Source organism: Drosophila miranda, unplaced genomic scaffold (assembly GCF_003369915.1).
Source record: "Drosophila miranda strain MSH22 unplaced genomic scaffold, D.miranda_PacBio2.1 Contig_AX1_pilon, whole genome shotgun sequence".
Lineage (NCBI taxonomy): Eukaryota > Metazoa > Arthropoda > Insecta > Diptera > Drosophilidae > Drosophila > Drosophila miranda.
This window is the reverse complement of record NW_022881665.1, coordinates 44,068-69,180: the sequence shown is the minus strand read 5'-3', so window position 1 is coordinate 69,180 and position 25,113 is coordinate 44,068. Positions and strand designations below refer to the sequence as shown.

Below are 25,113 nucleotides of genomic sequence, written 5' to 3'. Positions count from 1 at the left end.
TGCAAGCAGAATATTTTGTGGAGAAGCGGCGATCATAAAACCAAAGGGGTTTCACTGGGGTTTTTTTTGAAGTGGATGAACCTGGAGCTTTCTGAGTCAGCGTGGACGTCCGCAGTGGCACAGCTGCACACAGATTAACTGCCGTCAAATCAGCTTCCGGCCTCTGTCTATGCGCGAAACCCTTACCGATACTGGCCAGAATCTATCATCAAAGACCACGGGGAGCACCAGATAACGCAGATAGATCAGCATCTCGCTTAACCAATTTCACGCAAGAAATTTCCCCCTCCGACACCTTGAGTTTATTGGCAACAAATTTCACCACCGCTTCTGGCCCCGTCGCGGTAGCAAATTGACCAATATGCAGGTATGCCATAACAAATTAGCAGATTTCTCAAGAGTTTAACTGCACTTGCATGCAAATCGATGCACGTCAGATGAAACGCTCGGCGGCATAAAGAAGAACAGCGGACAGCCTCAAGGTGACGAATTGCATTCTGAGCAGTAATAAAGCGACATAGCGAAAACACAGCCGAACGCAGCGAGAGCTGACTAACGACTACTTAATTTAAATTAAATTTTTTTTTTATACTGGAGGTCGGCAGGTATCCAGAGTCCGTATATTAGCAACCGAGCAACCCCTCGGCCATGCATCCCTCGGCATGTAACAGTGTCACTATAGATTGGGGTAATTTCATTGAGAGTTTTCTTTACTCCGCCCGACTACCATTAGCCAGCATCCATGGCAGAGATATGACCGTGGCAGGACTGTCTCAGCTTTCTTTCGGCTGGACACCAACACTGCCTCGGTCTTGTGGGGAGCGAGTTCGAGCCCGACCCTCTCCAGCCACTGTTGAATACGCGCTATTGTCTGGTTGCAGGTCTTCTCCAAGTCTCCGGCCAAGAGTTTTCCCACCACTAGAACAGCCACATCGTCTGAAAAACCCACCATATGCACTACGTGGGGGAGGCTGAGTCGCAATATGCCGTCGTTCATTGCGTTCCACAGTGTGGGGCCCAGCACCGACCCCTGCTGGACGCCTGCAAATACCTCCTATTGCTCCGTGCCGGCCTCGGTACCTGGGTGTGTCGAAAGTCTCTAGCGCCCTTAGGATGCAGCTCCACATCGCCGTGTTAAACACGTTCTTAATGTCCAGCGTGACCATTATGCAGTGCTCCTTACCGCCACGTTTCCATCTAGTGCTGGCTATTCCACCACTCTACCAACGGAATCAATCGTCGATCTGGCCGCAGTGATAGGGCGTGTATGAGGGCTATGCTTATGCTTATGGTTAAGTATGCGTCGCTTACATATATCTATAATGATAAATACTAAAGGGCTCATTTAAATGAAATAGCTGCAAATGCATTAGACTTATTGACCTCCAGCCATAGCTTATAGAAGTCAATTGGTGAACAATTGCAACTTTTCTGTGGCAAGGTACATCGGTTCCAGGGTAGTAACAAGCCTATTCAAATCACCCCACTCAGCTGCACTTAATTTCATGTATCTTTTGAGGCACCCTTCGCAAGAGTCTTCAAATGGTTGCTGCTTGCTCAACATAGTGTACGTTGGGTTCCAACGAGCCTATTGAGTCCTGTACAGCCGACAGAACTTTTGCGGCGGTCACTAGGTCATTACAGGCATTCTTCTCATCATCTTTACCATTTACCACCGAAAAATTCTTTTTCTTTTCAGGCACTTCGGATTCTTTGGAATATGAATACTCGTAGAAGCCTACAGGAACCGCAGGAGTCGGTCACAAACCGAACAGAGGCCACATGGTATGGCCCAGGGTATGGAGCAAGTCTGTCTGTTTCCAACACTTCCTCTAAGTGACACTTCACAACTTGGCTAAGGGATGCAAGCAAATTCCATCTTGAATCCGCATTCTTCTGTAGATGCTCCGACTTGAATAGGGGATTAGATTCAAGGCCAGACTGGAAATTGCGGCACAGAACATTTCGAAGGAGATAAGTCAAGTCTCTCAATTGTTCCCACTAAAAACTCCACTAATATTATCCTACTGAGATATATGTACATATATTCAATATTCGCATTGGGCTATATCTAAACTCCAATTCTATGACAATTTGGATGTCTCGTTTTTCTTAATTTCTCTAATTTAGTTTCGACAAAATATCGAGCTATTCTTGCTTTCCCATTTGGGAATTCGACTACTTGAGTGCTTGGAGGGGTCCCAGAGGAAAGTGATCAGCAAATATACAAACATTGTGCCAAAACGTTGGGCGGTAGGATCTTCCCAACCTCCTGTTCCTGGATGTTTTAATCTTATTTTTATACCGTATCACCTAGTGTAGGCGATGAAAATCGATGAAAAAATAAGTCCATATTGAAGACTATGGCTAATCATTACCAAGTAAGTATGAATAGTAGCAAAATGTGTTTGCTATAAGGCCATATTTATTGCTATGATTAGATGTACTCGTACGTAGGTGTTTAGATTGTAGATGTGGTAGCTGCGATTGCGATGCACATCAAATTTAAATTCATATCAATTGCTGTCAAAAGAAATTAGATAAAATACATAACAAAAAAAAAAAGAACAATTTGTATACCCCCCTTTCATAAGGAACCTATAAAGTATATATGTATGTATATTCTTGATCAGCATCTATAGTCGAGGGTCGATAGAGCCATGTCTGTCTGTCCGCCCGTCCGTTTGTCCGTCCCTATGAGCGCCTAGTGATATGTATTTCAAAATTTCACCCCACCCTCTTTCGCCATCACAAAGGACGAAGATCTGTGGCATCCACAATTTTGAACAATCATAGAGAATAACCATATCTACCAGATTGCCGAATCTGAATCGGATCGGATCATTATTATAACCGAACAAATCAATTTGCAGTGGCTACGCAGCGTATTAAGTGTATTAAATATAATCAAATAAATAAATGGCTTTTTTTGTGTTCTGGCTCATTCTGCTTTGGTGGGATGGCTAATGGCTTCTGGCAGGCGATCGGCTGTTATTGCGATGCACATCAATTTAATTTATGTTAGATAAAATATAAAAAGAAAACAAGATAATTATTTTGCTATTACATTTGTGTTCAGATTATGCAAAACTCATAATCATTCTCTACACCCAATAGGATAAATGAGTGGATTTTTAGTGTTGTGGTTTTCTTGCTGGCTTTTGATATCCAGATGCAGGTGCTGGGGCTTTGCTGCGATGGCGACGCACTTCAAATGTCAAGTCGTTATTTCTGTCAAAAGAAATTATGTAGATAATAAAAAAACAATAATCTTATTTGGCGTTTACATTTGTGTTTAAATTGGGCCCATCTTTTAGTCAGCATTAGTGTCCTTGGGTTACTGTGGCGTTGAATATTAAACATAATCCAACAAACAAATGGATTATTATGCTCTGGCTGGGGGGCTCTGGCTCTGGCTGGGATGGCTAATGGCTAATGGCTGATGGCTGATGGCTGACCGCTTAAGCTCAGAAGCCACGGTTCTCGTTGAGCTCCTTATGTGGTGTCAGATCCTTGGTGATCGAAAAGGGGGCTCCATCACGAGACATCTTGCAAATGAGATTGCCCAGATTCTTGGCATCATCGATGCCGGAGTGAGCACGTCCCTGGAAGGTCAGCCTCACATGGGCCAGGGCATTGTCGAAGCTGAAGGGACGATACTTGTACCACTTCTTGTAGATGGCCCTCGCGTCTATCCACTGATTGAAGCAGGTTGGTTTACGTATATTCTTGCGTGCGCACTCCTTGGCAAGACAGATTCCAAAGTCCCAGTTCGCCCAGGTGACGAAGAAACAGTTTCCCTGTGGATTGGTCATACTCATCTTTGGTAGCACCAGGTTGCGGGCGCTCAATTCCTTCTTCAGCCACTCGATAAAGGAATTGAGTGCCGTCTGCAGTGGCACTCCCGCCTCCACAGTCTTCTGCTGAATGCCCGTCAGACTGGTACAGTATTCGCTCAGTTGCGGCGACTCCACGGGCATCACGTACTTGTGAAACTCCGCCTCGACCATACCCGTTTTCAGATTGACCAAAATGGCTGGGAACTCAATTATCTCCGACAATCTAAATTGTTGAGCCGGTTGATTTTCCCAGCAGGTGACCACGAAGTTCACGGATATGGCATAAGTAAAAGGATGCATTGTCAACTGCTTGGATATGCGTGAATTCTGTTTGGTTAACTGGATCTGGACGAGCTCCTTTCAGGAATATTCTCTGATGTATTAGCCCAGTTGCTTTGTACACTTTTATGAAGGCCGACTGTGTTTGTGCAATTCCAATTGAATTCTTTTTCTTTGTAATGTAATATGCTGCCGTTTTTTTGACAGTGCTTGCAGTTTTTGCTGAGTAACGATAACTTTTGACCTATCATTGGGATTTGTGAATTTATTCGATATCCATCGATTTTTAATAAAATGCGACTTTGTAGTACAATTGTCAGTCGGTAAATAAAGCGCAGTGAAAAGCAAAGTTTAGTGCCTTTTACGAAAAGGAACGTTGTGAGTCGCAGCTACGGCCGCGATTTTAAATTTATACCCTAGCAATTAGTGCGACTGAAAAACACATAGTATAGTAAGTGTGAGTGAGACGACATATGTTGATGTTGATTAACCCTCAACAGGCTCGTGGGGTTTAAAATTTTAAAATAAAATGATTTTACTGATACAGTAATATTTAAATTTTGTGCAGCCATTAATAATTTTGCTTCAAAATTTTTAGTAATATTAAAATGTTCTTTTACATAATATATAAATATTACTTATAATTCTTTGAGTTTTTTTGTATATGCTATTTATGTAATCTAATATGCAATATGTCATTTTTTTGAGGTTGGAACAAAAGGGTTAAGCACATATCAAAAAATTCGTCCGTGAATAGTGTTGTGTTGCTCATGAGTAATGTTTACCCAACACTATCCGCATCAACAAGCAAGCATGCACTGACGATAAGGGACAACACGAACGAGCTTCGGCTTTTGACGAGACCGCCGTGTATAATTTCATCATGCCCTACAATAAGTCAGTGCATACTGCACGATGAAGAGTGTGTGTGAGAGTGAGATAGATAGAGAGAGATAATGAAAATGAGTAAGCGCGTGAACGGCGTTGCGTAGCCATTGAAAATTAATATTTTCATTCCGGCGTTATAATAATCATTATCCGATTTGATCCAGACTTCCAGATTATTCTGGCTAGTTAGTTTTCTCGTATCTTCTGTTTATGCTCCAAACCTCAATTGTAACGAACCTAAACGGGTCTACAACACCGACCCCAACGCGAATTCCGACTAACAACATTTAAGACACCTCATCCACTTTTTCACTCGCCGCCAAGAGAATACCCCATAAAGTGACGACTAATCATACCCGGTCACGCGGATACTCCACTTCGGTCCGAGCAACCGATCAGGTGCAGTCTTCCAGGTTCATCAACCGCGAAAACGATGACACACCAAGGAAGACCACGACGAGCACCAATGGCAAACCCGCCGAGTTGCCAAAATACGGACCCCAAGTCGGAGAGGAATAAGCCAGGTCAACCCACAACTGCCAAATTGGCGAAATGCGAGCCCGGCTCCGAGTGTAGACGTTACCCCGCAGATTAACTCGGACTCACCAAAAACATCATAAGAAACGAAGAAACGAATAAAAGCCAAACCAAGTATTTAAATAATATGAACAGCGTAGGTCATTACAAAGGGTCGAGGCTCTGGCACTATTCCACTCTACGTCCCTAAGCACAGTTCGACGCACACCACAAGTGACTCTCGAACAGGCTCCGCTCCATCCTCTCTGCCGCAGGCCAACCACAACGCCTCCGTTATGGTTCCATCCATCTATAAAATTCTTGTGGATTGACCTTGGACGTAACTGAGCTTACCTCAGCCGGACATAGGTCCATCACACAATTATATTTCAAACGACGAGATTCTAAAAGAACTTTAAGCCCAAAGAGCAGTCGAGATTTTCAAATACACTGGCCAAGTCGATGGCAAAGCTACACCCACTGGAGAAATCCAGCTTATTTTTATACCCGATACTCAAAATGAGTATTGGGGTATATTAGATTTGTGGTAAAAGTGGATATGTGTAACGTCCAGAAGAAATCGTTTCCGAACCCATAAAGTATATATATTCTTGATCAGCATCAATAGCCGAGTCGATTGAGGCCTGTCTGTCTGTCCGTCTGTCCGTCTGTCCGTCCGTCCGTCCGTCCGTCCGTCCGTCCGTCCGTCCGTCCGTCCGTCCGTCCGTCCGTCCGTCCGTCCGTCCGTCTGACCGTCCCCTTCAGCGCCTAGTGCTCAAAGACTATAAGATCTAGAGCAACGATGTTTTGGATCCAGACTTCTGTGATATGTCACTGCTACAAAAATATTTCAAAACGTCGCCCCGCCCACTTCCGCCCCCACAAAGAGCGAAAATCTGTGGCATCCACAAATTCAAAGATACGAGAAAACAGAAAATGCAGAATCGTAGAGAATGACTATATCTTCTAGACTGCAAAATCTGAACCAGATCGTATAATGATTATAGCCAGAAGCAAGAAAACAATTTAATTCTTTCTCGCTCTGTCTCTCTCTAACACACAGGTTTCATGGTCGGTTTTGTCAATTGCAAAATATGAGTTCAAGGATCTCAGAACCTATAAGAGCCAGAGCAACCAAATTTGGTATCCACACTCCTGTGATATCGGACCTTGACCGTTTCGTGTCCAAATTTCGCCACACCCCCTTCCGCCCCCCCAAAGGACGAAAATCTGGGGCATCCACAAATCTCAGAGACTATTAAGGCTAGAGTAACCAAATTTGTTATCCGCACTTCTGTTAGATCTCACTATAAAACGTATATCTCAGAATTTCGCCCCCCCTCTTTCCGCCCCCACAAAGGACGAAAATCTGTTTCATCCACAATATTGCAGATTCGAGAAAACTAAAAACGCAGAATCATAGATAACGACCACATCTATCAGATTGCTGAACCTGGATCAGATCGGATCATTTTTGTAGCCAAAAGCAAGAAATCAATTTGCGACGTCACGCTCAGACTGATTTTCTGTCTCTCTCGCACGCACTCTTTGTCGTGTCGTTCAATATTAGCGGCGTCTGCCGGAGGAGAGCCATACTGACTAAGTATCGGGTATAACTGTACAGTTGCGGTGTCCGCAGCAACTCACAACGTTCCCCCTCGTTTACCTCTATAACTTACCAGGAAAAATTCAGATTACATGGCACACCGCTTGTGTCAAATAATGTATCCATTACCCTATGAGATGCAAAAATTTCAAAAATATTGGTCATACTGCAAAATACTGTAAAGGTAAAACAATATGCGACTCGAGTGGCCTTCCTCCCCATGACACAACCCCTTGCTCTCGCATACAGTGCGCTACTAGTGCTACCAGTAGTAAAGACTGCCCAAAATATTTTTTAGGTTAGGTTAAGGCGTTAGCCGGGGAGGGGGGATAAAAACAGCTCGTTACAGTAGGTCCAGCACGGTATCCAGGGCTTTCCCTGGAGTAGTGCGTAGCCCGCCAGTTATGCATAGCTCTGCCATGCGTTGAACTATACTGAGTCTGTTGAGACAAGTTCTTTTGTCTAGGGCTGGCCACCATACTACCATTCCATAGAGCATGATTGGTCGTATGATGGCGGTGTAAAGATTCCGAACTATATACGGGGCCATTCCCCATTGTAGTCCGATTGCTTTCCTGCATGTATAGAGGTCCACTGTGCACTGTGCATTCTTTACTCTATCCTCTATCCGTTTTAGATGGGTTGACATTTGACGGCCTGCATTTGTCTGCCCATCTCGACATCGTCGTGCGATTACTTGTCATGCACTCACAGTTCGTTCACTGCCACGTTCCATAAGAGGGGCGAGAGGACTCCGCTCTGTGGTCTTCACCTGCTGACAAATCTGGTAGTTGTTGACGTCCTCAGTGATGCCTCAACAGTCTTGCTTTGTAGCATCTGATCGATTAGGATGGACGATCACCGTCCAGGAGTCAACCCCCAGGGCTGCCAGTGCGCCCGTGATGGAGGTCGGAAGGATGTTATTAAAGGGGCCTTCTATGTCGAGGAAGGCTAACAGGGTGTACTCCATAAAGTTAAGGGGCGCTTCGATTATCGAGTCTAGGGCCGTTTTGGTGGATCTTTCTTCCGAAAGGCATGCCAGGATGCACCCGTGGGAGAATACTCCCTCGTTAATTTTTAGCCAATTAATGGTTTTTGGTCCCACGTGAATCAGTTGGGCAGGAATAATGCCATCTGTCCCCGCAGACTTGTATGGTTTGAAGCTTTTGATCGCCCAGAAAATGTTCTCCTCGCTTAGCAGGTTCAGCATGGCATTTGAGCCGACAGTATATGGGTCTGTTTTTATCATAGCCAGGGTAGTGAGTATTAAGTAGCAGATTTAGCGACTCATCGCTGGACGTGGTCCAAGACTGGTCGACATTCTTCAAGTAGGGTGGGTGTAGTCTTCGAAAGAATTTACGCCAAGAGGCGCGTTTGGCTTTCCTAAGTTCTTTGTTGTAGGTTGACAGACTGGCCTTGTAATCGGCCCAGTTTTGCTCAACGTTTTCAGCCTTAGCTTTATTGAAGAGTCTCCGGGAGGCTTTCCGGAGTTCGCCCAGTTTCGGAGTCTACCATTCAGGTTTCTTCCGGCCTCTGTTCTTGCCAGAGGGGCAGGATTTATCGAGCGCTTTAATGCAGGCGTCAGTGAAGCTCTCCTCCTCAGGTGGGGACTCAGGGAGAACACGACAAAGGCAGTCAGAGTACCGAGTCCAATTTGTCCGCCTGCGGGTCCGGAATTGAACTGGCTTCGTAAATGAAAAGGAGAATACAGTTTCCATGTTACTGTGGTCCGAGAAGGAGTGTTTTTCCAGGACCCTCCAGGTTACAATGTTCCTCTGTATCTCATGAGAGGCAAGCGTGTGGTCCAGGACCTCCTTGTGGTTTTTAATAATAGAGGTGGGATAACTTCCGGTTTAATAAGAACATCTGAGTGGTCAGTAAGTAATTAAAAAGAGGTACTCACCCCCTTCGTTTGCGTCAGTGCTTAACCACTGGCAGTGGTTGGGTCAGGTTGGTTATGACCCATGTATACGGAGCAGATCCTCAGTGAGCGCTCCTAGCCTTCGAGGCTCACTTCGGTGTGGTCTTCATTGCTGAAATTTGGGAGCAAAAATAAGTGCCACTCTCTTTTTGCAAGAATGCAGGTACGAATTTAACCTGCGGTTTCAGCTACGTATAGCTTATAGTTTGGAGTCCTCAGACCGAAGACCCTGTTTCCGAGGATCCTAAATGATGACTTTTTAGGCTCCACCCTTGGCTAGATGGAGCAGTAGAGCAGCGGATGCTGCCTTACAATGGTGGAGGTTTATCTGCAGGAGCGTCAGTGACATTCCTGAGGCTCACCTCCACCATTGTTGTTTCCAGGTCGCTGTCGGGGGACTCCAGCTCCTCCCCGACATCGATGTGGCTAAGACCCTTGGCTAGGTCGCTCTCGTCGGACACGTAGCCGTCCAAGGCAGTTCGCAAGATGTAACATGGCAATCTATATCCAAACTAAGAAAAACTATTTACTTTGGTTAAGCCCATACTAAAAAAATCATCTAGCAAGAGAATCTCGTGCGGCAAATGTACATTGCTTGGTATCATAGCCGACGACTGCGGATCGCCGGACCATATCAACGAACCCAAATTGAAGTCGCCAGCAACGCAGAGGTGCTGACGGTCTCGCAGAATACCATAACATACATTTTAGCAATGTTTTGAGTGTGTGACAGCTATTCGGTGGAATGTACGATGCGCTAATAGCGTCTCCGACTGGCCAGCCACCGCCACACCAATCTGATCCAGAACAGAGCCACCATCCAGTAGGGTGTGTCTGACGGCCACAATGACCCCACCTTCTCTGCAGCGCTTCGTCTTGGCACAATCTCTGTCCTTACGAAACACCTGGAAAAGGTTAGGATCGAAGTATTCGTTGTCGAAAAAGTTTGAATTGAGCCAGGTTTCAAACAAAATGACAGCGTCGAAGTCACACGAAGAGGTAGCCAAGCTGACAGCCTGAGTCTTGGCACCGTCCATCGGCACGGTCCCAGAAAGTGGCGGTGCCGTCCTGTTAGCGGCCACGGAAGATGGATCCAGAGGAGGTTCAGGCATATCCCACTGAACCAAAGGGCCGAGACCCATGCTTGAAACCTGCTTATGTGCCGGAGTCCGAAATAGCAGCACACCATCCTCGTCCAGAAGATTGGGCAGGGAGAGCCAATCTAGGTGATGATGCTGAAGAGTGTTCCACATAAGAGTGCACGACGAGCTGCTGACTCTTCGTCAAAAAAGTGCAAGCAGAATATTTTGTGGAGAAGCGGCGATCATAAAACCAAAGGGGTTTCACTGGGGTTTTTTTTGAAGTGGATGAACCTGGAGCTTTCTGAGTCAGCGTGGACGTCCGCAGTGGCACAGCTGCACACAGATTAACTGCCGTCAAATCAGCTTCCGGCCTCTGTCTATGCGCGAAACCCTTACCGATACTGGCCAGAATCTATCATCAAAGACCACGGGAACACCAGATAACGCAGATAGATCAGCATCTCGCTTAACCAATTTCACGCAAGAAATTTCCCCCTCCGGCACCTTGAGTTTATTGGCAACAAATTTCACCACCGCTTCTGGCCCCGTCGCGGTAGCAAATTTACCAATATGCAGGTATGCCATAACAAATTAGCAGATTTCTCAAGAGTTTAACTGCACTTGCATGCAAATCGATGCACGTCAGATGAAACGCTCGGCGGCATAAAGAAGAACAGCGGACAGCCTCAAGGTGACGAATTGCATTCTGAGCAGTAATAAAGCGACATAGCGAAAACACAACCGAACGCAGTGAGAGCTGACTAATGACTACTTAATTTATTGGACAGGTATCCAGAGTCCGTATATTAGCAACCGAGCAACCCCTCGGCCATGCATCCCTCGGCATGTAACAGTGTCACCATAGATTGGGGTAATTTCATTGATAGTTTTCTTTACTCCGCCCGACTACCATTAGCCAGCATCCATGGCAGAGATATGACCGTGGCAGGACTGTCTCAGCTTTCTTTCGGCTGGACACCAACACTGCCTCGGTCTTGTGGGGAGCGAGTTCGAGCCCGACCCTCTCCAGCCACTGTTGAATACGCGCTATTGTCTGGTTGCAGGTCTTCTCCAAGTCTCCGGCCAAGAGTTTTCCCACCACAGCCACATCGTCTGAAAAACCCACCATATGCACTACGTGGGGGAGGCTGAGTCGTAATATGCCGTCGTTCATTGCGTTCCACAGTGTAGGGCCCAGCACCGACCCCTGCGGGACGCCTGCAAATACCTCCTATTGCTCCGTGCCGGCCTCGGTACCTGGGTGTGTCGAAAGTCTCTAGCGCCTTTAGGATGCAGCTCCACATCGCCGTGTTAAACACGTTCTTAATGTCCAGCGTGACCATTATGCAGTGCTCCTTACCGCCACGTTTCCATCTAGTGCTGGCTATTCCACCACTCTACCAACGGAATCAATCGTCGATCTGGCCGCAGTGATAGGGCGTGTATGAGGGCTATGCTTATGCTTATGGTTAAGTATGCGTCGCTTACATATATGTATAATGATAAATACTAAAGGGCTCATTTAAATGAAATAGCTGCAAATGCATTAGACTTATTGACCTCCAGCCATAGCTTATAGAAGTCAATTGGTGAACAATTGCAACTTTTCTGTGGCAAGGTACGTCGGATCCAGGGTATTAACAAGTCTATTCAAATCACCCCACTCAGCTGCACTTAATTTCATGTATCTTTTGAGGCGCCTTTCGCAAGAGTCTTCAAATGGTTGCTGCTTGCTCAACATAGTGTACGTTGGGTTCCAACGAGCCTATTGAGTCCTGTACAGCCGACAGAACTTTTGCGGCGGTCACTAGGTCATTACAGGCATTCTTCTCATCATCTTTACCATTTACCACCGAAAAATTCTTTTTCTTTTCAGGCACTTCGGATTCTTTGGAATATGAATACTCGTAGAAGCCTACAGGAACCGCAGGAGTCGGTCACAAACCGAACAGAGGCCACATGGTATGGCCCAGGGTATGGAGCAAGTCTGTCTGTTTCCAACACTTCCTCTAAGTGACACTTCACAACTTGGCTAAGGGATGCAAGCAAATTCCATCTTGAATCCGCATTCTTCTGTAGATGCTCCGACTTGAATAGGGGATTAGATTCAAGGCCAGACTGGAAATTGCGGCACAGAACATTTCGAAGGAGATAAGTCAAGTCTCTCAATTGTTCCCACTAAAAACTCCACTAATATTATCCTACTGAGATATATGTACATATATTCAATATTCGCATTGGGCTATATCTAAACTCCAATTCTATGACAATTTGGATGTCTCGTTTTTCTTAATTTCTCTAATTTAGTTTCGACAAAATATCGAGCTATTCTTGCTTTCCCATTTGGGAATTCGACTACTTGAGTGCTTGGAGGGGTCCCAGAGGAAAGTGATCAGCAAATATACAAACATTGTGCCAAAACGTTGGGCGGTAGGATCTTCCCAACCTCCTGTTCCTGGATGTTTTAATCTTATTTTTATACCGTATCACCTAGTGTAGGCGATGAAAATCGATGAAAAAATAAGTCCATATTGAAGACTATGGCTAATCATTACCAAGTAAGTATGAATAGTAGCAAAATGTGTTTGCTATAAGGCCATATTTATTGCTATGATTAGATGTACTCGTACGTAGGTGTTTAGATTGTAGATGTGGTAGCTGCGATTGCGATGCACATCAAATTTAAATTCATATCAATTGCTGTCAAAAGAAATTAGATAAAATACATAACAAAAAAAAAAAGAACAATTTGTATACCCCCCTTTCATAAGGAACCTATAAAGTATATATGTATGTATATTCTTGATCAGCATCTATAGTCGAGGGTCGATAGAGCCATGTCTGTCTGTCCGCCCGTCCGTTTGTCCGTCCCTATGAGCGCCTAGTGATATGTATTTCAAAATTTCACCCCACCCTCTTTCGCCATCACAAAGGACGAAGATCTGTGGCATCCACAATTTTGAACAATCATAGAGAATAACCATATCTACCAGATTGCCGAATCTGAATCGGATCGGATCATTATTATAACCGAACAAATCAATTTGCAGTGGCTACGCAGCGTATTAAGTGTATTAAATATAATCAAATAAATAAATGGCTTTTTTTGTGTTCTGGCTCATTCTGCTTTGGTGGGATGGCTAATGGCTTCTGGCAGGCGATCGGCTGTCATTGCGATGCACATCAATTTAATTTATGTTAGATAAAATATAAAAAGAAAACAAGATAATTATTTTGCTATTACATTTGTGTTCAGATTATGCAAAACTCATAATCATTCTCTACACCCAATAGGATAAATGAGTGGATTTTTAGTGTTGTGGTTTTCTTGCTGGCTTTTGATATCCAGATGCAGGTACTGGGGCTTTGCTGCGATGGCGACGCACTTCAAATGTCAAGTCGTTATTTCTGTCAAAAGAAATTATGTAGATAATAAAAAAACAATAATCTTATTTGGCGTTTACATTTGTGTTTAAATTGGGCCCATCTCTTAGTCAGCATTAGTGTCCTTGGGTTACTGTGGCGTTGAATATTAAACATAATCCAACAAACAAATGGATTATTATGCTCTGGCTCTGGCTGGGATGGCTAATGGCTGATGGCTGACCGCTTAAGCTCAGAAGCCACGGTTCTCGTTGAGCTCCTTATGTGGTGTCAGATCCTTGGTGATCGAAAAGGGGGCTCCATCACGAGACATCTTGCAAATGAGATTGCCCAGATTCTTGGCATCATCGATGCCGGAGTGAGCACGTCCCTGGAAGGTCAGCCTCACATGGGCCAGGGCATTGTCGAAGCTGAAGGGACGATACTTGTACCACTTCTTGTAGATGGCCCTCGCGTCTATCCACTGATTGAAGCAGGTTGGTTTACGTATATTCTTGCGTGCGCACTCCTTGGCAAGACAGATTCCAAAGTCCCAGTTCGCCCAGGTGACGAAGAAACAGTTTCCCTGTGGATTGGTCATACTCATCTTTGGTAGCACCAGGTTGCGGGCGCTCAATTCCTTCTTCAGCCACTCGATAAAGGAATTGAGTGCCGTCTGCAGTGGCACTCCCGCCTCCACAGTCTTCTGCTGAATGCCCGTCAGACTGGTACAGTATTCGCTCAGTTGCGGCGACTCCACGGGCATCACGTACTTGTGAAACTCCGCCTCGACCATACCCGTTTTCAGATTGACCAAAATGGCTGGGAACTCAATTATCTCCGACAATCTAAATTGTTGAGCCGGTTGATTTTCCCAGCAGGTGACCACGAAGTTCACGGATATGGCATAAGTAAAAGGATGCATTGTCAACTGCTTGGATTTGCGTGAATTCTGTTTCGTTAACTGGATCTGGACGAGCTCCTTTCAGGAATATTCTCTGATGTATTAGCCCAGTTGCTTTGTACACTTTTATGAAGGCCGACTGTGTTTGTGCAATTCCAATTGAATTCTTTTTCTTTGTAATGTAATATGCTGCCGTTTTTTTGACAGTGCTTGCAGTTTTTGCTGAGTAACGATAACTTTTGACCTATCATTGGGATTTGTGAATTTATTCGATATCTATCGATTTTTAATAAAATGCGACTTTGTAGTACAATTGTCAGTCGGTAAATAAAGCGCAGTGAAAAGCAAAGTTTAGTGCCTTTTACGAAAAGGAACGTTGTGAGTCGCAGCTACGGCCGCGATTTTAAATTTATACCCTAGCAATTAGTGCGAGTGAAAAACACATAGTATAGTAAGTGTGAGTGAGACGACATATGTTGAAAATTTTAAAATAAAATGATTTTACTGATACAGTAATATTTAAATTTTGTGCAGCCATTAATAATTTTGCTTCAAAATTTTTAGGAATATTAAAATGTTCTTTTACATAATATATAAATATTACTTATAATTCTTTGAGTTTTTTTGTATATGCTATTTATGTAATCTAATATGCAATATGTCATTTTTTTGAGGTTGGAACAAAAGGGTTAAGCACATATCAAAAAATTCGTCCGTGAATAGTGTTGTGTTGCTCATGAGTAATGTTTACCCAACACTATCCGCATCAACAAGCAAGCATGCACTGACGATAAGGGACAACACGAACGAGCTTCGGCTTTTGACGAGACCGCCGTGTATAATTTCATCATGCCCTACAATAAGTCAGTGCATACTGCACGATGAAGAGTGTGTGTGAGAGTGAGATAGATAGAGAGAGATAATGAAAATGAGTAAGCGCGTGAACGGCGTTGCGTAGCCATTGAAAATTAATATTTTCATTCCGGCGTTATAATAATCATTATCCGATTTGATCCAGACTTCCAGATTATTCTGGCTAGTTAGTTTTCTCGTATCTTCTGTTTATGCTCCAAACCTCAATTGTAACGAACCTAAACGGGTCTACAACACCGACCCCAACGCGAATTCCGACTAACAACATTTAAGACACCTCATCCACTTTTTCACTCGCCGCCAAGAGAATACCCCATAAAGTGACGACTAATCATACCCGGTCACGCGGATACTCCACTTCGGTCCGAGCAACCGATCAGGTGCAGTCTTCCAGGTTCATCAACCGCGAAAACGATGACACACCAAGGAAGACCACGACGAGCACCAATGGCAAACCCGCCGAGTTGCCAAAATACGGACCCCAAGTCGGAGAGGAATAAGCCAGGTCAACCCACAACTGCCAAATTGGCGAAATGCGAGCCCGGCTCCGAGTCTAGACGTTACCCCGCAGAGTAACTCGGACTCACCAAAAACATAATAAGAAACGAAGAAACGAATAAAAGCCAAACCAAGTATTTAAATAATATGAACAGCGTAGTCATTACAAAGGGTCGAGGCTCTGGCACTATTCCACTCTACGTCCCTAAGCACAGTTCGACGCACACCACAAGTGACTCTCGAACAGGCTCCGCTCCATCCTCTCTGCCACAGGCCAACCACAACGCCTCCGTTATGGTTCCATCCATCTATAAAATTCTTGTGGATTGACCTTGGACGTAACTGAGCTTACCTCAGCCGGACATAGGTCCATCACACAATTATATTTCAAACGACGAGATTCTAAAAGAACTTTAAGCCCAAAGAGCAGTCGAGATTTTCAAATACACTGGCCAAGTCGATGGCAAAGCTACACCCACTGGAGAAATCCAGCTTATTTTTATACCCGATACTCAAAATGAGTATTGGGGTATATTAGATTTGTGGTAAAAGTGGATGTGTGTAACGTCCAGAAGAAATCGTTTCCGAACCCATAAAGTATATATATTCTTGATCAGCATCAATAGCCGAGTCGATTGAGGCCTGTCTGTCTGTCCGTCTGTCCGTCTGTCCGTCTCGTCCGTCCGTCCGTCCGTCCGTCCGTCCGTCCGTCCGTCCGTCCGTCCGTCCGTCCGTCCGTCCGTCTGACCGTCCCCTTCAGCGCCTAGTGCTCAAAGACTATAAGATCTAGAGCAACGATGTTTTGGATCCAGACTTCTGTGATATGTCACTGCTACAAAAATATTTCAAAACGTCGCCCCGCCCACTTCCGCCCCCACAAAGAGCGAAAATCTGTGGCATCCACAAATTCAAAGATACGAGAAAACAGAAAATGCAGAATCGTAGAGAATGACTATATCTTCTAGACTGCAAAATCTGAACCAGATCGTATAATGATTATAGCCAGAAGCAAGAAAACAATTTAATTCTTTCTCGCTCTGTCTCTCTCTAACACACAGGTTTCATGGTCGGTTTTGTCAATTGCAAAATATGAGTTCAAGGATCTCAGAACCTATAAGAGCCAGAGCAACCAAATTTGGTATCCACACTCCTGTGATATCGGACCTTGACCGTTTCGTGTCCAAATTTCGCCACACCCCCCGCAAAGGACGAAAATCTGGGGCATCCACAAATCTCAGAGACTATTAAGGCTAGAGTAACCAAATTTGTTATCCGCACTTCTGTTAGATCTCACTATAAAACGTATATCTCAGAATTTCGCCCCCCCTCCTTCCGCCCCCACAAAGGACGAAAATCTGTTTCATCTACAATATTGCAGATTCGAGAAAACTAAAAACGCAGAATCATAGATAACGACCACATCTATCAGATTGCTGAACCTGGATCAGATCGGATCATTTTTGTAGCCAAAAGCAAGAAATCAATTTGCACTGGCTACGCAGCCCCCGACGTCACGCTCAGACTGATTTTCTGTCTCTCTCGCACGCACTCTTTGTCGTGTCGTTCAATATTAGCGGCGTCTGCCGGAGGAGAGCCATACTGACTAAGTATCGGGTATAACTGTACAGTTGCGGTGTCCGCAGCAACTCACAACGTTCCCCCTCGTTTACCTCTATAACTTACCAGGAAAAATTCAGATTACATGGCACACCGCTTGTGTCAAATAATGTATCCATTACCCTATGAGATGCAAAAATTTCAAAAATATTGGTCATACTGCAAAATACTGTAAAGGTAAAACAATATGCGACTCGAGTGGCCTTCCTCCCCATGACACAACCCCTTGCTCTCGCATACAGTGCGCTACTAGTGCTACCAGTAGTAAAGACTGCCCAAAATATTTTTTAGGTTAGGTTAAGGCGGTAGCCGGGGAGGGGGGATAAAAACAGCTCGTTACAGTAGGTCCAGCACGGTATCCAGGGCTTTCCCTGGAGTAGTGCGTAGCCCGCCAGTTATGCATAGCTCTGCCATGCGTTGAACTATACTGAGTCTGTTGAGACAAGTTCTTTTGTCTAGGGCTGGCCACCATACTACCATTCCACAGAGCATGATTGGTCGTATGATGGCGGTGTATAGATTCCGAACTATATACGGGGCCATTCCCCATTGTAGTCCGATTGCTTTCCTGCATGTATAGAGGTCCACTGTGCACTGTGCATTCTTTACTCTATCCTCTATTCGTTTTAGATGGGTTGACATTTGACGGCCTGCATTTGTCTGCCCATCTCGACATCGTCGTGCGATTACTTGTCATGCACTCACAGTTCGTTCACTGCCACGTTCCATAAGAGGGGCGAGAGGACTCCGCTCTGTGGTCTTCACCTGCTGACAAATCTGGCAGTTGTTGACGTCCTCAGTGATGCCTCAACAGTCTTGCTTTGTAGCATCTGATCGATTAGGATGGACGATCACCGTCCAGGAGTCAACCCCCAGGGCTGCCAGTGCGCCCGTAACTCCATAAAGTTAAGGGGCGCTTCGATTATCGAGTCTAGGGCCGTTTCGGTGGATCTTTCTTCCGAAAGGCATGCCAGGATGCACCCGTGGGAGAATACTCCCTCGTTAATTTTTAGCCAATTAATGGTTTTTGGTCCCACGTGAATCAGTTGGGCAGGGATAATGCCATCTGTCCCCGCAGACTTGTATGGTTTGAAGCTTTTGATCGCCCAGAAAATGTTCTCCTCGCTTAGCAGGTTCAGGATGGCATTTGAGCCGACAGTATATGGGTCTGTTTTTATCATAGCCAGGGTAGTGAGTATTAAGTAGCAGATTTAGCGACTCATCGCTGGACGTGGTCCAAGACTGGTCGACATTCTTCAAGTAGGGTGGGTGTAGTCTTCGAAAGAATTTACGCCAAGAGGCGCGTTTGGCTTTCCTAAGTTCTTTGTTGTAGGTTGACAGACTGGCCTTGTAATCGGCCCAGTTTTGCTCAACGTTTTCAGCCTTAGCTTTATTGAAGAGTCTCCGGGAGGCTTTCCGGAGTTCGCCCAGTTTCGGAGTCTACCATTCAGGTTTCTTCCAGCCTCTGTTCTTGCCAGAGGGGCAGGATTTATCGAGCGCTTTAATGCAGGCGTCGGTGAAGCTCTCCTCCTCAGGTGGGGACTCAGGGAGAACACGACAAAGGCAGTCAGAGTACCGAGTCCAATTTGTCCGCCTGCGGGTCCGGAATTGAACTGGTTTCGGTAATGAAAAGGAGAATACAGTTTCCATGTTACTGTGGTCCGAGAAGGAGTGTTTTTCCAGGACCCTCCAGGTTACAATGTTCCTCTGTATCTCATGAGAGGCAAGCGTGTGGTCCAGGACCTCCTTGTGGTTTTTAATAATAGAGGTGGGATAACTTCCGGTTTAATAAGAACATCTGAGTGGTCAGTAAGTAATTAAAAAGAGGTACTCACCCCCTTCGTTTGCGTCAGTGCTTAACCACTGGCAGTGGTTGGGTCAGGTTGGTTATGACCCATGTATACGGAGCAGATCCTCAGTGAGCGCTCCTAGCCTTCGAGGCTCACTTCGGTGTGGTCTTCATTGCTGAAATTTGGGAGCAAAAATAAGTGCCACTCTCTTTTTGCAAGAATGCAGGTACGAATTTAACCTGCGGTTTCAGCTACGTATAGCTTATAGTTTGGAGTCCTCAGACCGAAGACCCTGTTTCCGAGGATCCTAAATGATGACTTTTTAGGCTCCACCCTTGGCTAGATGGAGCAGTAGAGCAGCGGATGCTGCCTTACAATGGTGGAGGTTTATCTGCAGGAGCGTCAGTGACATTCCTGAGGCTCACCTCCACCATTGTTGTTTCCAGGTCGCTGTCGGGGGACTCCAGCTCCTCCCCGACATCGATGTGGCTAAGACCCTTGGCTAGGTCGCTCTCGTCGGACACGTAGCCGTCCAAGGCAGTTCGCAAGATGTAACATGGCAATCTATATCCAAACTAAGAAAAACTATTTACTTTGGTTAAGCCCATACTAAAAAAATCATCTAGCAAGAGAATCTCGTGCGGCAAATGTACATTGCTTGGTATCATAGCCGACGACTGCGGATCGCCGGACCATATCAACGAACCCAAATTGAAGTCGCCAGCAACGCAGAGGTGCTGACGGTCTCGCAGAATACCATAACATACATTTTAGCAATGTTTTAAGTGTGTGACAGCTATTCGGTGGAATGTACGATGCGCTAATAGCGTCTCCGACTGGCCAGCCACCGCCACACCAATCTGATCCAGAACAGAGCCACCATCCAGTAGGGTGTGTCTGACGGCCACAATGACCCCACCTTCTCTGCAGCGCTTCGTCTTGGCACAATCTCTGTCCTTACGAAACACCTGGAAAAGGTTAGGATCGAAGTATTCGTTGTCGAAAAAGTTTGAATTGAGCCAGGTTTCAAACAAAATGACAGCGTCGAAGTCACACGAAGAGGTAGCCAAGCTGACAGCCTGAGTCTTGGCACCGTCCATCGGCACGGTCCCAGAAAGTGGCGGTGCCGTCCTGTTAGCGGCCACGGAAGATGGATCCAGAGGAGGTTCAGGCATATCCCACTGAACCAAAGGGCCGAGACCCATGCTTGAAACCTGCTTATGTGCCGGAGTCCGAAATAGCAGCACACCATCCTCGTCCAGAAGATTGGGCAGGGAGAGCCAATCTAGGTGATGATGCTGAAGAGTGTTCCACATAAGAGTGCACGACGAGCTGAAACCCTTACCGATACTGGCCAGAATCTATCATCAAAGACCACGCGGAGCACCAGATAACGCAGATAGATCAGCATCTCGCTTAACCAATTTCACGCAAGAAATTTCCCCCTCCGGCACCTTGAGTTTATTGGCAACAAATTTCACCACCGCTTCTGGCCCCGTCGCGGTAGCAAATTTACCAATATGCAGGTATGCCATAACAAATTAGCAGATTTCTCAAGAGTTTAACTGCACTTGCATGCAAATCGATGCACGTCAGATGAAACGCTCGGCGGCATAAAGAAGAACAGCGGACAGCCTCAAGGTGACGAATTGCATTCTGAGCAGTAATAAAGCGACATAGCGAAAACACAACCGAACGCAGTGAGAGCTGACTAATGACTACTTAATTTATTGGACAGGTATCCAGAGTCCGTATATTAGCAACCGAGCAACCCCTCGGCCATGCATCCCTCGGCATGTAACAGTGTCACCATAGATTGGGGTAATTTCATTGATAGTTTTCTTTACTCCGCCCGACTACCATTAGCCAGCATCCATGGCAGAGATATGACCGTGGCAGGACTGTCTCAGCTTTCTTTCGGCTGGACACCAACACTGCCTCGGTCTTGTGGGGAGCGAGTTCGAGCCCGACCCTCTCCAGCCACTGTTGAATACGCGCTATTGTCTGGTTGCAGGTCTTCTCCAAGTCTCCGGCCAAGAGTTTTCCCACCACAGCCACATCGTCTGAAAAACCCACCATATGCACTACGTGGGGGAGGCTGAGTCGCAATATGCCGTCGTTCATTGCGTTCCACAGTGTAGGGCCCAGCACCGACCCCTGCGGGACGCCTGCAAATACCTCCTATTGCTCCGTGCCGGCCTCGGTACCTGGGTGTGTCGAAAGTCTCTAGCGCCTTTAGGATGCAGCTCCACATCGCCGTGTTAAACACGTTCTTAATGTCCAGCGTGACCATTATGCAGTGCTCCTTACCGCCACGTTTCCATCTAGTGCTGGCTATTCCACCACTCTACCAACGGAATCAATCGTCGATCTGGCCGCAGTGATAGGGCGTGTATGAGGGCTATGCTTATGCTTATGGTTAAGTATGCGTCGCTTACATATATGTATAATGATAAATACTAAAGGGCTCATTTAAATGAAATAGCTGCAAATGCATTAGACTTATTGACCTCCAGCCATAGCTTATAGAAGTCAATTGGTGAACAATTGCAACTTTTCTGTGGCAAGGTACGTCGGATCCAGGGTATTAACAAGTCTATTCAAATCACCCCACTCAGCTGCACTTAATTTCATGTATCTTTTGAGGCGCCTTTCGCAAGAGTCTTCAAATGGTTGCTGCTTGCTCAACATAGTGTACGTTGGGTTCCAACGAGCCTATTGAGTCCTGTACAGCCGACAGAACTTTTGCGGCGGTCACTAGGTCATTACAGGCATTCTTCTCATCATCTTTACCATTTACCACCGAAAAATTCTTTTTCTTTTCAGGCACTTCGGATTCTTTGGAATATGAATACTCGTAGAAGCCTACAGGAACCGCAGGAGTCGGTCACAAACCGAACAGAGGCCACATGGTATGGCCCAGGGTATGGAGCAAGTCTGTCTGTTTCCAACACTTCCTCTAAGTGACACTTCACAACTTGGCTAAGGGATGCAAGCAAATTCCATCTTGAATCCGCATTCTTCTGTAGATGCTCCGACTTGAATAGGGGATTAGATTCAAGGCCAGACTGGAAATTGCGGCACAGAACATTTCGAAGGAGATAAGTCAAGTCTCTCAATTGTTCCCACTAAAAACTCCACTAATATTATCCTACTTAGATATATGCACATATATTCAATATTCGCATTGGGCTTTATCTAAACTCCAATTCTATGACAATTTGGATGCCTCGTTTTTCTTAATTTCTCTAATTTAGTTTCGACAAAATATCGAGCTATTCTTGCTTTCCCATTTGGGAACTCGACTACTTGAGTGCTTGGAGGGGTCCCAGAGGAAAGTGATCAGCAAATATACAAACATTGTGCCAAAACGTTGGGCGGTAGGATCTTCCCAACCTCCTGTTCCTGGATGTTTTAATCTTATTTTTATACCGTATCACCTAGTGTAGGCGATGAAAATCGATGAAAAAATAAGTCCATATTGAAGACTATGGCTAATCATTACCAAGTAAGTATGAATAGTAGCAAAATGTGTTTGCTATAAGGCCATATTTATTGCTATGATTAGATGTACTCGTACGTAGGTGTTTAGATTGTAGATGTGGTAGCTGCGATTGCGATGCACATCAAATTTAAATTCATATCAATTGCTGTCAAAAGAAATTAGATAAAATACATAACAAAAAAAAAAAGAACAATTTGTATACCCCCCCTTTCATAAGGAACCTATAAAGTATATATGTATGTATATTCTTGATCAGCATCTATAGTCGAGGGTCGATAGAGCCATGTCTGTCTGTCCGCCCGTCCGTTTGTCCGTCCCTATGAGCGCCTAGTGATATGTATTTCAAAATTTCACCCCACCCTCTTTCGCCATCACAAAGGACGAAGATCTGTGGCATCCACAATTTTGAACAATCATAGAGAATAACCATATCTACCAGATTGCCGAATCTGAATCGGATCGGATCATTATTATAACCGAACAAATCAATTTGCAGTGGCTACGCAGCGTATTAAGTGTATTAAGTATAATCAAATAAATAAATGGCTTTTTTTGTGTTCTGGCTCATTCTGCTTTGGTGGGATGGCTAATGGCTTCTGGCAGGCGATCGGCTGTCATTGCGATGCACATCAATTTAATTTATGTTAGATAAAATATAAAAAGAAAACAAGATAATTATTTTGCTATTACATTTGTGTTCAGATTATGCAAAACTCATAATCATTCTCTACACCCAATAGGATAAATGAGTGGATTTTTAGTGTTGTGGTTTTCTTGCTGGCTTTTGATATCCAGATGCAGGTGCTGGGGCTTTGCTGCGATGGCGACGCACTTCAAATGTCAAGTCGTTATTTCTGTCAAAAGAAATTATGTAGATAATAAAAAAACAATAATCTTATTTGGCGTTTACATTTGTGTTTAAATTGGGCCCATCTTTTAGTCAGCATTAGTGCCTTGGGTTACTGTGGCGTTGAATATTAAACATAATCCAACAAACAAATGGATTATTATGCTCTGGCTGGGGGGCTCTGGCTCTGGCTGGGATGGCTAATGGCTGATGGCTGATGGCTGACCGCTTAAGCTCAGAAGCCACGGTTCTCGTTGAGCTCCTTATGTGGTGTCAGATCCTTGGTGATCGAAAAGGGGGCTCCATCACGAGACATCTTGCAAATGAGATTGCCCAGATTCTTGGCATCATCGATGCCGGAGTGAGCACGTCCCTGGAAGGTCAGCCTCACATGGGCCAGGGCATTGTCGAAGCTGAAGGGACGATACTTGTACCACTTCTTGTAGATGGCCCTCGCGTCTATCCACTGATTGAAGCAGGTTGGTTTACGTATATTCTTGCGTGCGCACTCCTTGGCAAGACAGATTCCAAAGTCCCAGTTCGCCCAGGTGACGAAGAAACAGTTTCCCTGTGGATTGGTCATACTCATCTTTGGTAGCACCAGGTTGCGGGCGCTCAATTCCTTCTTCAGCCACTCGATAAAGGAATTGAGTGCCGTCTGCAGTGGCACTCCCGCCTCCACAGTCTTCTGCTGAATGCCCGTCAGACTGGTACAGTATTGGCTCAGTTGCGGCGACTCCACGGGCATCACGTACTTGTGAAACTCCGCCTCGACCATACCCGTTTTCAGATTGACCAAAATGGCTGGGAACTCAATTATCTCCGACAATCTAAATTGTTGAGCCGGTTGATTTTCCCAGCAGGTGACCACGAAGTTCACGGATATGGCATAAGTAAAAGGATGCATTGTCAACTGCTTGGATTTGCGTGAATTCTGTTTCGTTAACTGGATCTGGACGAGCTCCTTTCAGGAATATTCTCTGATGTATTAGCCCAGTTGCTTTGTACACTTTTATGAAGGCCGACTGTGTTTGTGCAATTCCAATTGAATTCTTTTTCTTTGTAATGTAATATGCTGTCGTTTTTTTGACAGTGCTTGCAGTTTTTGCTGAGTAACGATAACTTTTGACCTATCATTGGGATTTGTGAATTTATTCGATATCTATCGATTTTTAATAAAATGCGACTTTGTAGTACAATTGTCAGTCGGTAAATAAAGCGCAGTGAAAAGCAAAGTTTAGTGCCTTTTACGAAAAGGAACGTTGTGAGTCGCAGCTACGGCCGCGATTTTAAATTTATACCCTAGCAATTAGTGCGAGTGAAAAACACATAGTATAGTAAGTGTGAGTGAGACGACATATGTTGATGTTGATTAACCCTCAACAGGCTCGTGGGGTTTAAAATTTTAAAATAAAATGATTTTACTGATACAGTAATATTTAAATTTTGTCCAGCCATTAATAATTTTGCTTCAAAATTTTTAGTAATATTAAAATGTTCTTTTACATAATATATAAATATTACTTATAATTCTTTGAGTTTTTTTGTATATGCTATTTATATAATCTAATATGCAATATGAAAT

At 44.9% G+C, this 25,113-nt stretch overlaps 3 protein-coding genes across 3 annotated transcripts; all 3 read right to left on the bottom strand.

Moving 5' to 3' along the window:
* Positions 1–2,988: 2,988 nt before the first annotated feature.
* On the bottom strand, positions 2,989–4,313 carry LOC117195288 (ERI1 exoribonuclease 2-like). The gene is made up of 2 exons (XM_033399896.1): positions 3,288–4,313; positions 2,989–3,231 (listed from the first exon to the last, which is right to left on the bottom strand). Exon 1 carries the CDS (start codon positions 4,137–4,139, stop codon positions 3,468–3,470), a length of 672 nt encoding a protein of 223 aa, XP_033255787.1. The 5' UTR covers positions 4,140–4,313; the 3' UTR covers positions 2,989–3,231; positions 3,288–3,467.
* A 9,287-nt stretch (positions 4,314–13,600) lies between these two features.
* Positions 13,601–14,592, bottom strand: LOC117195278 (ERI1 exoribonuclease 2-like). The gene has a single exon (XM_033399892.1). The coding sequence runs from the start codon at positions 14,417–14,419 to the stop codon at positions 13,748–13,750; it is 672 nt and encodes a 223-aa protein (XP_033255783.1). The 5' UTR covers positions 14,420–14,592; the 3' UTR covers positions 13,601–13,747.
* Positions 14,593–23,591: 8,999 nt separating this feature from the next.
* LOC117195279 (ERI1 exoribonuclease 2-like) lies at positions 23,592–24,618 on the bottom strand. The gene has a single exon (XM_033399893.1). The coding sequence runs from the start codon at positions 24,433–24,435 to the stop codon at positions 23,764–23,766; it is 672 nt and encodes a 223-aa protein (XP_033255784.1). The 5' UTR covers positions 24,436–24,618; the 3' UTR covers positions 23,592–23,763.
* Positions 24,619–25,113: the final 495 nt, after the last annotated feature.

What these genes read in the sequence shown, in the direction of transcription:
- LOC117195279 (XM_033399893.1), bottom strand. Translation starts at nt 24,435, where the DNA reads ATGCATCCTTTTACTTATGCCATATCCGTGAACTTCGTGGTCACCTGC.
- LOC117195288 (XM_033399896.1), bottom strand. Translation starts at nt 4,139, where the DNA reads ATGCATCCTTTTACTTATGCCATATCCGTGAACTTCGTGGTCACCTGC.
- LOC117195278 (XM_033399892.1), bottom strand. Translation starts at nt 14,419, where the DNA reads ATGCATCCTTTTACTTATGCCATATCCGTGAACTTCGTGGTCACCTGC.